The 13641-nt window shown below is 37.3% G+C and overlaps 1 protein-coding gene across 6 annotated transcripts in view; it reads right to left on the reverse strand.

The window, feature by feature from the left end:
* Nucleotides 1-13641, reverse strand: part of METTL15 (methyltransferase 15, mitochondrial 12S rRNA N4-cytidine) — a 224294-nt gene that overhangs the window by 105543 nt on the left and 105110 nt on the right. For all 6 annotated transcript variants that reach the window (XR_007921844.2, XR_007921842.2, XM_051852121.2 and 3 more), the window contains one exon: nt 4411-4547. Coding sequence is in view for 4 of the 6 variants with exons in the window: in XM_051852121.2 (XP_051708081.1) it covers nt 4411-4547 (137 nt within the window). In the remaining 2 variants the exon portion in view is untranslated. The remainder of the gene's footprint in view (nt 1-4410; nt 4548-13641) is intronic.

Consider the following 13641-nt stretch of genomic DNA (forward strand, 5'->3'; position numbering starts at 1 on the left):
TACTACTCTACTTGTCTATTTTTGTGGCAATACTGTCTAGATTTCATTACAGTGATTTCACAAATGATTTGACATCTGGTAAGGCAAACTTCTCACCTTTTTTTTAATTCAAAAAGATCTTCTCACTTTTGTCTCAAGATCAAATCATTCAAATAAAAAAAGATAAACAACAGTTAAGTTCAAAACTAAGCTGTTTCCTGGAAGTACATTGTATGTATATTTAAATTTTGAGAAACTAGGTACTTTTTATATTTATTCTATCTACCCTAAAATTACATCTTCCATTTTGTTCAGATCTTATTATATGTAGTCTTTAATAAAAATTACATGGTTTACTTTCCACTGGGAACTTTGCCTTTTTTTATGAAGCTTATTACTAAATATATGGTTTTGTATATTCTCTTCTATTTTGCTTTCTAGGGACTTCTACTTGAATAGATTTTTAAATTTTTATCTAACCATGTTATCATGTAACTTTGTAAATTTAACAACTCTTTTGGGTATTTATTCAGTTAAATTATTGTAAGAGAATGTTTTAATTTTCCCTTAGTTTCTTAATTATATTTGACCTTCCAAAAACATTAAGGGATAATATTTATAGAAGTTAAACCTTATTTACACCCCAATTCTCACTTAAATTGTAATATTTCACTGATTATGAAAATAATTGCTATTTGTCCTTATTTAAGGCAATATTCTATATTTCAGTAGTATCCTTATATTCTCTTGTTTACTGCAGAGATTTTAAATCAGAACAGCTGGATGACTACTGTCATGATTATCAATCTACCATTAGTTGACTATCTGACAAGAAACCACTCCTGTGTACCTGAAGAAAGTTTACTAGTCCCTAGGTAACATTCTTCTAAACGAATGAAGTGCAGATTAGATATATTTGAATTTCCTTTTCAATACTTGAATTTGTACACTTCAATGAGGCTGGGTTTTTAAATAATATCTCTATCAGGATTTAGTATTAAAATTATACTGAGTTCATAATATGAACTGAAAGAACCTTGCATCTTTACCTTGCTAAGGACTAGCATAAAAGGCATTGTTCGCTCAAATTTTGTTAAGACTAACTGTCAATTTGAAGAGGGTGTATTTTCCTATTTCCTTTAATTACTTTTATGATATATTTATGGTAATGACCTCTTCCAGTTTCATAACTGAGATAATTTTAATTTCATATTTTGCTAGTATACCATTCATTCCCCCTATGTTTTATAATTTACCACATATGAATTTATCTTGTATTTCTGAATAGGGCTGATCTATTACTTCACTCCTAATTATATATTTTTGTTCTAATAATCAGGTTCAAAAGGCATGTTGCTATTTTCAAAGAATTTTTCTTTTCTTTTTCCTTTCTACTTTCTTTTTTTGTTTCTTTGCAATGTTTATTAATTCTTTCTTCCTGGTTTGATTTATTTTATTGGTTTTCTATTTAATTTATTATGTTTAGCAAAGAAATCCTTTTGTGAATGGAGTAAAAAAAAGGTCTCCAGATTTGAGCCTAAGTAGTATAGTTTAGTAAAATGGAATTATTAGGCTAGGGATCAAGATACATACTCCAGGTTAGTCCCAGTTATATCATTTTGGCTTGTTAGAAAACCTTTCCATCTATGTAGCTAATATCTGAGAAATGCAAGTATAGAGCCAGAGGTTTAAGTTAGATGAATTAAAAAAAAAAAAGCTATATATAGTAAAACATGTAAACTTTGAACTCCATTTGATAAAGAGGGTGTTTAAAGGAGTAAGAGACATTGGAATAATATCTAAGAAAGCAGGGTTTTCTAGACTGTCGCTCCCCCTCTTCGTGGAGGAACGACACAGGACCCTGCGCTGTTCTTTCGTCTGCTCGGCCCTCCCCGGGTTTGCTGCTGGTTCTTCCCGGGTTGGCTACTGTCCCTTCCACCTCCGTGGAAGGGCGGTTCCCCCTGGCCACTTTCCCCACTTCCGCAGGGGAGTGGCACACCGCCAGCCGGCTCTCTCGGGGGCTGCACAGGTGTTCCCCTTAGATGTTCCCCTTAGATGTTCCTCGTGCATGCCGTCTCTCTCCTCCTTTATAGTCCTCCTCTGCCAATCCCAACTCGGCTGCCCACAAGCCGAGCACGCTGCTCTCCTCCAATCAGGAGCAAGTCCTACAGTTTATTGGCTGAACTGGAGGCAGCTGTGTAGAAGCTGTTTTCTTCTCTCCCAGCGCCATATTGTGGGAGAGCAGATGCATAGAATAAGTCTTAATTCCAGTAACTTAGTCTAGTCCGAGTTGCTCCCCACACTAGACTGTGAGATATAATGAAGATCTATAGCTTTTAGCTCATAATCATGCAAACTTATATATGAATATTCTAATATAAGATAGTATAATCTAAGTTGCTGGAGAAGACAGAGAAAGATTAAAACAATAAAAAAGTCATTACCATAGTACTATGGTCTTAAACCATATTTCTATATTATTCTTAGAACAAAATAAATAACCTGAGATCAAATGGTAGGTTTCATGGTTCCCATAAATCCCATTATCTGGCAATCAGAAATTGATATATATTTATTTACAAATTTATGAGGACAGTTAATTATATTAAGTAGATCTACAAAGAATCTAGGACCTTAAAATTCTAGATAGGTATTTCAACTTTCCATCCTCAGTCTCTGATTAAACTTTTCCATAGTCATGTTTAATAGATCATTTCATTGTTGGGTAGCTACAACCAGTAAAACATGATAGATCAGAAGTGAGCACTTAGTTAAAATGCTTGCTACATGTTCCAAATTCTCAACTAGATGCTTGCTTTTGATACCTGATTCTGGCTCCTGGCTCCAGCTTCCTGTTAATACAGAATCTGCATGGCAGCAGTGAGGGCTCAAATAACTGAGTTACTGCCAACCATGTGGGAGTCAAAGACTGTGTTCTCAACTTCGGGCTTCAGCCAGGACCCTACCCAGTCAAGGCCATTGCAGGCTTTTGGGATGGAAATCAATAGATGGAAACTATCTCTTTCTCTACCTTACTTAAATAAATAAATAATTTTTAAAAATTAACTCTAGTTCATACCAAGTCAAAATTTAACTCTGAAATCATCATCTGTTTTCTTGATTCTAGTCTCTGAAGCATAAGAAAATAAAAACAATTCCCCATTCTGAAAACACCCTTTACATGTTTGGAGATAGTCATCTTAGTTACAAGATTTTCTTTTCCTTTTTAGGGTGATGGCTTTTTTCAAACATGTATGATCAGTGCAGCATTGTGGTGTAGTGTGTAAAGCCACCACCTATGAAGCCAGCATCTCTCTTGGGCAATTCAAGTCCCAGCTGCTTCATTTCCAACCCAGATCCCTTCTAAAGGAAAAGCAGTGGAAGATGACCTAAGTGTTTGGGCCCCAGCCAGCCCCATGGGTGACCTGGATGAAGCTCCTAGCTCCTGACTTTCACTTGACCAAGCAGTCATCAGAGGAGTGAACCAGTGGACAGAAGCTTTCTCTGTGCCTCTCTCTTTCTAACTCTTTCAAAATAAATAAATAAATGATTCAACAAATTTGCCTTAAGTCCTTAATTAAAAATATTTCTTTAAAGGTAAATGGTTTTTAATGCTCATTAAAATATAATTTTATATTTTTTGAAAGCTCAATAGGGATAGTTAACTAATTGTGCAATGGCAATAGATTAAATTGACTTGCAAATGTCAGATGGAATTTAGAGAAAACTAGTAGGTTATAGCTATGTTTCATGAATTCGACAGAATGCTTATATACTTACTAAATTTTGGGGAAGCAAAAATTTTAACTCTTAAAAACTTTAAAAATCATTTTTTGACTAGATTGTTAAAATATTCATAATGGATTTCAATATATCTTCAATCTTGTAGTCAGAACCTATTTTTGCATTTGTTCTTGAGAACTGAGAAAGGATACATGCAGGAATATCATTTGTTTAATTGGTACTAAGATATTATTTGCATTAATTTTTTTTGACAGACAGAGTGGACAGTGAGAGAGAGAGACAGAGAAAAAGGTCTTCCTTTTCTGCTGGTTCATCCCACAATGGCCGCTGCAGCCAGCCAGGAGCCAGGTGCTTCTCCTGGTCTTCCATGCAGGTGCAGGGCCCAAGGACTTGGGCCATCCTCCACTGCACTCCTGGGCCACAGCAGAGAGCTGGACTGGAAGAGGAGCGACTGGGACAGAATCCGGTGCCCCGACTGGGACTAGAACCTGGTGTGCTGGCGCTGCAGGCGGAGGATTAGCCTAGTGAGCCGCGGCGCCGGCTGCATTAATTCTTTTTTGGGAATAAAAGAAGAAAACATTTAGTGGAATGAAATATAACATTCTACAAAGTAGAACAAATTCCAAATTGACAAGCTCCGTAAAACTCAGCACCAATACCAAATAAATACATGAGAGTATTACTTACGGATATAAGTCTGAAAGCTGTTCAGCTATTGCGTAAGCTGTTGGGTCTCTGTCTAAGGCATATAGAGTAATATCTGACTCTTTCTGTAGTATGGCTCTTGAGTGTCCTCCTGAACCAAATGTCATATCTAGAAAAACCTAGTCAATACAGAAAAAGAAATGACCAGTTAGAATGAAGAAAACAACTTTAACTTCTAGAATCCAATAATGATTTTTAGCGCTGACTATAAACAGAAAAATTATAAGTTTGGCATAGAGTTCCATTTTTTAAAAAAAGATAATTAAGTTACTTGAAGGGCAGAGTTACAGAGACAGAGAGAGATCTTCCATCTGCTGATTCACTCTCCAAATGGTCACATCGGTAGGAGATAGGTCAGATGGAAGCCAGAGCCAGGAGCTTCATACGGGTCTCCCACATGGGTGGTAGGGGCCCAAGCACTTGAGCCATCTTCTGTTGCTTTTCCCAGAGGCATTAACAGGGTGCCAGATCAAAAGAGGAACAGCCAGGACTTGAACCTGGAGTCCCTATATAATTTTGGAAATGTAGATTGCAGCTTAACCCACTGTACAACACAGGCCCCGAATAAAAATTTTCAACTATGAGCTCTGGCTTAATTATGAATGATCAATCCCAATAAACTGATCACAAAAATAATTCTTGGCACATGCTGGCTAGTCAAAACAAATTTATATTTCCCTCTGTAACATCAAACTAGACACATTACTGTGCTACTAGCTTTTAAATGCTTTCCAGAACCCAACTGTTAATAACATTTCCAACAATTTCTTGTCATTTGTAGATGCCTCACAATTAGTATGGCTCACTTTAATTTCAACTTTTTTAAATGCTTTATATGAAAATTAAAGATATTCAAGAGGTTGGAGGGAGAGAGTAAATGAGAATAAACATGAAAATGAATATATCTTACAATAAAAAGTCACAGGACAATTCATATATAACCTGGAAAAATAATAAGTTAACAATTATGACTTAGAAAAGGCCCAAGGCATTTTAGAAAAAATACCTAAAGTCAATTGTAGTTGTGACATTAAGCAGCTATAAGTCCTTGGGAAAGTCACTTACAGTCACGTTAGTCCACCATCTTTAGATGGCCCCAATATTTAAAAAAAACCAAATGAACAAGAAAAGAAGATACCATCATCATGCACCTAATTGGTCAGGTAATATAGGTTCTCATGTAAACAAAGATATTCTGAAAGTGAATGTTTGCCAATATTTGTGCAAACAACATAGGATATGATGTATATTAGTACATATTTTCAAAGTCTTGGATCATCCTATATACACAAAACAATTAATTGAATCTGTTTGTATTCCTTTGCTATTTGGCCTTGCTCTAAAGATAATAGTCAGGTCACAGTTGAATAAAAAATCATACCTGAACCATAAGAAACATAGAATATAAACAATGTAAATACAGTATAAATGTAGAAGTATTTTTTCTCCTTTTTAAAAAAGTTTTATTAATTTGACAAGTAAGGTTGATAGAAGGTTAGAGAGTGGAGAGACAGATCTTCAATTCAGTGGCTCACTTCCCAGATGTCTGCAATGGTTGAGGCTGTTTCTGGTCCATACTTAAGTCAAGAGCCAGGAACTTCATTTGGGTCTCCCATATGGCTGAAAGGGGCAAATGTGTTTGGATCAACATCCACTGCTTTCCCAGGTGCATTAGCACATTAGCACAGAGGTGAATCCAAAGTGTGGAGCCAGAACTTCAACCAGCACTCATACAGGACGCTGCCAGTGCCAAGGGACAGCTTAACCTGCTGTGTCACAATATCCATCCCACCTTTCCTTTTTAACATAATTGTTTTAATATAAATTAACTTTGTAATTCTATCATTGTCAGCACAAAAAGAAACAGTAACTTTATGTTTTTAGTAATACATACTTGAATCTTAACAGAATAATTTTCTTTCCCAATCTATATCCTTATTTTATGTATATATGGTTAGGTATACGTTCTACTATTATTTACCACAGCTTCAGAATTCCAGTGGCTTCAGTATAATTTAAACAAAAAGAGTTTCCCAGGAAAAGCTATGAACCATTTTCTTGTTAAGGAACCAATATGAAGATTTGCTATAAACCTGGATTTAAACTAAGAGCATATCAAATAAAATAATTTGCATATGATTATCTCATCCTGAGCCAAGAAACTCTCAATCAATATTAAAAAGAAAATTCCTCCTCATTAAAAATATTCTGGGAAATGTGAGTGAGATGATTATGATGTACATGATTATTTTTTAATATATCATGATTATGCCCTCGGAGATGTGCTGACAATCAAGGAACTTTCTACAGGGGGAAAAAATAATCTGCTATTACCAGTCAAGTGGAACACAGAAAGAAAAATTATTAGACAAATGGGATTATGAAACTACAAGTGAATCCTACCATATATCCTGGAGTTAGTAGGCGATTGGCACCAACAACTTCCATTTGTAAAATTCTAATATACATTGCTCATCAAATATAAAACTGGTATCTAAACCTCATAAATCATCCACCCTTACAATTCAAAAAGGAGTTAATTAGTTTTTCCCATCTAGGTCACTAACAAGACATAAGACCTCTTATTTTTTTAATCTGTAAAAATTGATAATAATGAAATTTTTTTCTTAGCAAATGCAAAAGAACAAATAAATCCTAATGTCTTAATCTTTCCATAGTTTTCACCTGTACATATATTTTCACTTGTATTTATAGCTATGTTCCAAATACACAGAGAATTTTCTCAAAATAACCTAATATAATTTGTATTAAAAATCAAACTTAAGGGGGCCAGGGCCATGACTCACTTGGCTGATCCTCCGCCTATGGCGCCAGCATCCCATGTGGGCACCGAGTTCTGGTCCTGGCAGCTCCTCTTCTAGTGCAGCTCTCTGCTGTGGCCTGGGAGGGCAGTGGAAGATGGCCCAAGTGTTTGGGCACCTGCACCCGCATTGGAGGCAGGGAGGAAGCACCTGGCTCCTGGCTTCGGATTGGCGCAGCTCTGGCCATAGCGGTCATTTGAGGGGTGAACCAATGGAGGGAGGGCCTTTCTATCTCTCTTTCATTGTCTAATTCTATCTGTCAAATTAAAAAAAAAATCAAACTTATGGGGCAGGCTCTTGGCACAATAGGCTAAGTTCTACCTTCAGTGCTGGCATCCCAAATGGGTGCCGGTTCCTTTCTCAGTTGCTTCTCTTCTGATCCAGCTCTCTGCTATGAGCCTGGGAAAGCAGTGGAAGATTGTCCAACTGCTTGGGCCCCTGTACCCGCATGGGAGACCCAGAAGAATCTCATGGTTGCTGGCTTCGGATCAGCCCGGCTCCACCCATTGCAATCATTTGGGAAACGAACCAGTGGATGGAAGATCCTTCTCTCTGTCTTTCCTGCTCTCTATTTCTCCTTCTCTCTATAACTCTGCCTCTCAAATAAATGAAATCTTTTAAAAAAAGCAAACTTATATTTGATGGTAAGGATTAACCCTGGTCATTTCACTTACTTACTACCTGTATAGCCCTGGAAAAATAATTTAATTCTGAGTTTCAACTATTTCACCTAAAGAGAAGTGGGAACAAAATGTGATGCTGTTTACTACCTCATAGAGATTTATAACATTATCTTATTTCCTCCTTACAAACAAAAAATAGATATTTTTAGATTTTACACATAGGGAAACTAAGATTAGACTAGTTAGAGGTCAGCACAAGAATTAAATACAGGTATATATGGCTCAAATCTGTTTTCTTTATCATAACACTCTGCCTCTGAATTAAGTCAATAGTCTGTATCTACACACTGTTTTATGATGGACCAAGCGCTAATATTTTCCTACCAGGTCTAACAAGAACTTTGTGACAACACATAGTGGGATTATCTCCATTTTTATAAAAGAGAAAATCCAGGTGCAGGAAGACAATATGACTTGATTAGGAGCATATTACTAGTAAGGGGGAAGGGATGGGAAACAGACACTAAACCTAGTCTCTTCAACTCTAAATTATCTGCTTTTTCTGAAAGAAACAGAGAGGAAGGAAGGGAAGGTCAAACAAAATTTAAAAAGGTAAAGGGCCAGTGCTGTGGTGATGAAGGTTAGGCTGCTGCCTGCAGTACTGGAATGCTAGCTTTCAAGTCCTGGATTTGAGTCCCAGCTGCTCCACTTCAGATCCAACTCCCTGCTAATGTGCCTGGGAACACAGCAACAGATGGCCTAAGTCCTTGGGCTCCTGCATGCACATGGGAGATCTAGAAGGAGGGAGTTCCAGGCTACAGGCTTTGTCTAGCCTAGGCCCACCTTTTGCAACCATTTGGAGAGTGAACCAGCAGATGGAAAGTAAAAGAATAAAGAAAGATATTCCATGCTAACAGAAACCAAAAAAGAGCTGGTATAGATCCTAATATCAGACAAAATAGACGTTAACACAAAAACTATTTAAAGAGACAAAGTGGGGCCAGCACTGTGGCACAGCAGGTTAAAGCCCCGGCCTGAAGCACTGGCATCCCCTATGGGGGACTTCAATACCCTAGTCTCAGCAATGGACAGATCAACCAGACAGAAAATCAGCAAGGAAACAACAGAGTTAATTAACACTATAGACCAAATGGACCCAACGGATATCTATAGAATTTTCCATTCTTCAGTTGCAGAATACACATTCTTCACACCCAGTGTATGGAACTTTCTCTAGGATAGACCACATGCCAAGCTATAAAGCAAGTGTCAGCAAATACACAAAAATCAAAATCATACCTTGCATTTTCTCTGACCACAATGTAATGAAGCTGGAAATAAGCAACTCAAGAATCTCTAGAACATATGAAACACACGAAGACTGAAAAAAATGATTCTGCACGAACAGTGGGTCATAGAATAAATCAAAATCAAAATCAAAAAATTTCTGGAAACGGACGAAGATGACAATACAACCTATCAAAACTTATGGGATATGGCAAAAGCGGTGTTAACAGGAAAGTTTATGGCAATTGGTGCCTACATGAAAAAATTGGTAGCAACTGAGAAGGCATCAAATAAATGAGCTCTTTCTTAATAAGAAGATAGATACATGTGGGACCTTTACACCTTAAGCCTATAACCCATTTAAAAATAACTGATCTAATTTTCTTAAGCCTTTATGAAGACACACCTGTTGAATTAAATCACAAAAAAGGTGATTATGTTGCATATGATCTGGTTTAAATGTCTGCCTGTTATCTATAATAGTCATGATATTAAAAATTACGAAGGGGCCGGCACCACAGCTCAACAAGGCTAATCCTCCACCTAGCGGTGCTGGCCCACCAGGTTCTAGTCCCAGTCGGGGTGCCGGATTCTGTCCCGGTTGCCCCTCTTCCAGGCCAGCTCTCTGCTATGGCCCGAGAGTGCAGTGGAGGATGGCCCAAGTACTTGGGCCCTGCACCCCATGGGAGACCAGGGGAAGCACCTAGCTCCTGGCTTCGGATCAGCACGGTGCAGCAGCCACAGCACGCCAGCCGCGGCGGCCGCTGGAGGGTGAACCAACGGCAAAAGGAAGACCTTTCTCTCTGTCTCTCTCTCTCTCTCTCTCTCTCTCACTGTCCACTCTGTCTGTCAAAAAAAAATTATGAAGGAAAAGTATCAGATAACTTAAAATTATAGAATCATGGGTGGTTAGAAATAATACTTAAAATAATTTAATTCCTTCATCATGCATACCGCTCTAACTTCCTATACTGTTATACATCTCACATCTGATATGCTTTAAGACAACACAGGCTCTTCTCTGATGATGGAGATTGACAAAAATCAAGGCTTTTTTCCAAGAATATCTAACAAAGACTTGATAATTAAGTGATTTACCCATTTTAATTCAACAGCTCTAATCACTGAAATTTTCACATTGGAAAAATATAGTTAAAATTGGACATGAAAGCATTTTTAGCCATGAACACTTACGAGGGTAGATCTTCCCATTTCATTTTCCTAATGTTGATTAGTCATTTCCAATCTGTGCAAGATTTTTAATAGTAAGTTCCCATCTGAATTTGGAAACAATATGGCCTGATTTCACTTTAAAATTTCTTCTGTTGAATCTTTTCTGGCAATTGCTGAATTTCAATGTTTAGAATTAAAGTGTTTTTGAAAAAAAATTGTTAAATTGCCCCCATGTCCAAGATGATTAACTTGAAAGTACTGAGGTGTGCAGAACACATACAAGTATTTATGCCTGAATTTTTTTCAGGAGAAAATTAAAGATATATGACATTAATTAATAATCTGAATATTTATTGAGTATTCAGTTTCGATACACCTATGACCATATTGATCATAGGAGGTAATGCAAAGATACTACATTATGGGGCTTTCAGTCTTAGGGAAGTAATAGACATGCACACAAATTACTATAACATTCATTAAAAAAAGTATAAGAAAGACTTCCCCAAGGAATAAACAAACTGAAATTTATTCCAGTAAGTAGAAAGATGGACTAAATAAGGGAAAGCTACAATTCAACTGTGCATTGAAGGCTGTGCAAAACTCAGAACTTACTCTATCATTTCAATTGCTCTTATTCTATAAATCTAGTTTATTAAATCCTTATGATTTTGTCATAAAATATGCATTGAATCTTTTCATCCCCACTTTTAATTTGGATCTCCATTTTCCTGTGCTTTACTGTAGAAAATGCTCACAATTTATATCTATGTTTCTAATAATTTCTCTTTCTACATTGTTAACAGGATATCCTTCCTAAAATAAAATTTTAGCATGTGACATCCTCCTTTAAAGCCTCTCAATAGTCTAAATTTCTAGGCCTAATAGAAAATTTTCATATTCTTATCGCTGTGTTGCTTTCCAATATCAACTCCCACTACCCTCAGACATGAATTTTACAACATATTTTCTTGCTATGGAGTACATGCTGTCAAATGTGACATGCTTTTACTTTTTACCTTGTTTTTACTCTCATATTTTATTTGCAAACAATTAGGAAAGTCCTAATAGGAGATCCAAAATGGCTGAATAGGGAAAAGACATTCTGATTCTTACCAAAGGAAGGTAACAGAAGAAAAGAAGAGGAACTGCATTCCCAGAGGACAGCTGGAGAGAAGCTTACAGTGGAAATTCTACAAAAACAAGAAATACACCACACAGCAGCGGGAACATTACAACCATGCAGCAGTAAGCACGAAAATGCCAGCAATTCCCACAGCTGGTAGCTGGAGGGGACACCATCTTCTTGGAACAAGGCACTGGACAACCAGCAGGGAGGAAACATCATCTTAATAAGGTGAGTAGAGGCTACTGTGGCCCACATGCCTGACATGGGTATTTTATCTGAGAGATAAATCTGCATTCCCCACTGACTTTGAGTTTGGCCTAGAGGATTAAAGGTGGGCAGGGAACTCACTTAGGCTCATGAAGTTCTCACCTCTCCCTCAGGCTATCATGGTGCCTGACTTGACTTGACAAGACAGAGCAGTGAGCAACCTATTGGTTAGGCAGCTGATCCCAGAACACCACAGCTTTTTCAGTAGATGGAAGAGACTTGTGGGTTGAGAGTAGAACCCCTGTACCCTGTAACTGTGGGCATTCTGTAAATGCGTGGTAGTGTGTGTGAGAGGCGACGGCTAGGTTTTTGGGCAGTCTATGTATTTGGCTTCAGAGGCTCAGGGTTCCATGCTCACATTGAGGAGTGTGTATGTCCATAGTGCAGTTCAGGTGCCTGCATAGGTAAGGTGCCCAGACTCTGTGAGGCGTAAGGCGGGCTTACCTTGGGTGGCTGGCTCACCTCGGCAGAGAGGTGCTGACGCTGTGATCGTTCCAGTCAATGCGATCATATCCTCCCCACTATTGATGATAGAAGAGATTTACCATGTCCAACTTGGGTATCACCCTGGTCTTCTGCCCCACCCTGGATCATTGCATTATGACCCCAGCTTATGCCTCTGGATATCCAATGAAAGAGCAGATAATCCAATATGCCATAGAGGCATATTTAAAAGAAAAAAGACATCAGAGGAGAAAACCAACAAGTATTTCTACACATGTCTAAAAATAAATGTACAAACAGGAACAAGGACGACAATATGACTCCCCAAAAGGAACACTTCAATATCAGAATGTGAGGAAGAACAGATTGAAGAAATGCCTGAAAAGTAAATCAAAAGAACAATCAAAAGATTACTCAGAAACAGAGAAGCAAATACATGAGAAAAAGAAATCCATACATGACAGGGATGAAAAATCCTACCACGAGATAGAGGTATTGAAGAGAAATCCAATTGAAATATTTGAAATGAAGAATTCAATGTGTCAAATAAAAAATATAGTGGAAACCCATAACAACAGACATGGTGAGGCAGGACAAAATATCCAAGATAGAGGACAAACTTTGGAAACAGTAAGACACACACACAATACACAAAAGAAAAAGAAAAATTGAAAATACTGTTCTAGATTTATGGGATAATATCAAAAGACCAAACTCAAGTGTCAGGAGTTCCAGAAAGTATGGAAAGAGGGAATAGAATAGAAGGCCTATTCAATGAAATAACAGCAGACAACTTCCCTTTGGAGAAATATAGGGTCACCCAAAATCGGAAGCACAAAGACCTCCTAATAGGTACAATCATTACAGATGTTACCATTACACATTATAGTCACACTTCCAGCATAAAGATTTCAACATAAAGATTCTAAAATATGAACAAGAGAAATGCCAGATTACCTTGAGAGAATTTCCAATTACACTGACAGCTGATTTCTCTTCAGAAACCCTATAGGCTAGGAGAGAATGGAGAGACATAGCCAAGGCCGTGAAGGAAAAAAAAAAAAAAAAAGCAAACAACAACAACAAAAACTATCAAACCAGAATAGTGCATGCGGCAAGACTCTCATTTATAAATGGTGGCGAAATAAAGATCTTTCAAAAGAAGCAGAAATTGAAATTGTCACAACACATCAGGCCTTACAAATGATACTTAAGAATGTGCTACATACAGAAGCAGAGAAAGATAGACACTACCATGAAAGATTCTGAAGGCAGAAAATCTCCTAGTAAAAGTAAAAGTAAATCCAAAGCAAACGATAGGAATATTTATGGGAAAATGGCAGGGCTAAGTTGTTACTTATCAATATTAACACTGAATGTAAGTACCCTAAATTTTCCAATTAAAAGATACAAACTGGCTGACAGGATTAAAATATTAAGACCCATTTAATAGCTGCTTACCAGAAAC

The sequence above is a fragment of the Oryctolagus cuniculus genome, chromosome 1 (genome assembly GCF_964237555.1).
Source record: "Oryctolagus cuniculus chromosome 1, mOryCun1.1, whole genome shotgun sequence".
NCBI lineage: Eukaryota > Metazoa > Chordata > Mammalia > Lagomorpha > Leporidae > Oryctolagus > Oryctolagus cuniculus.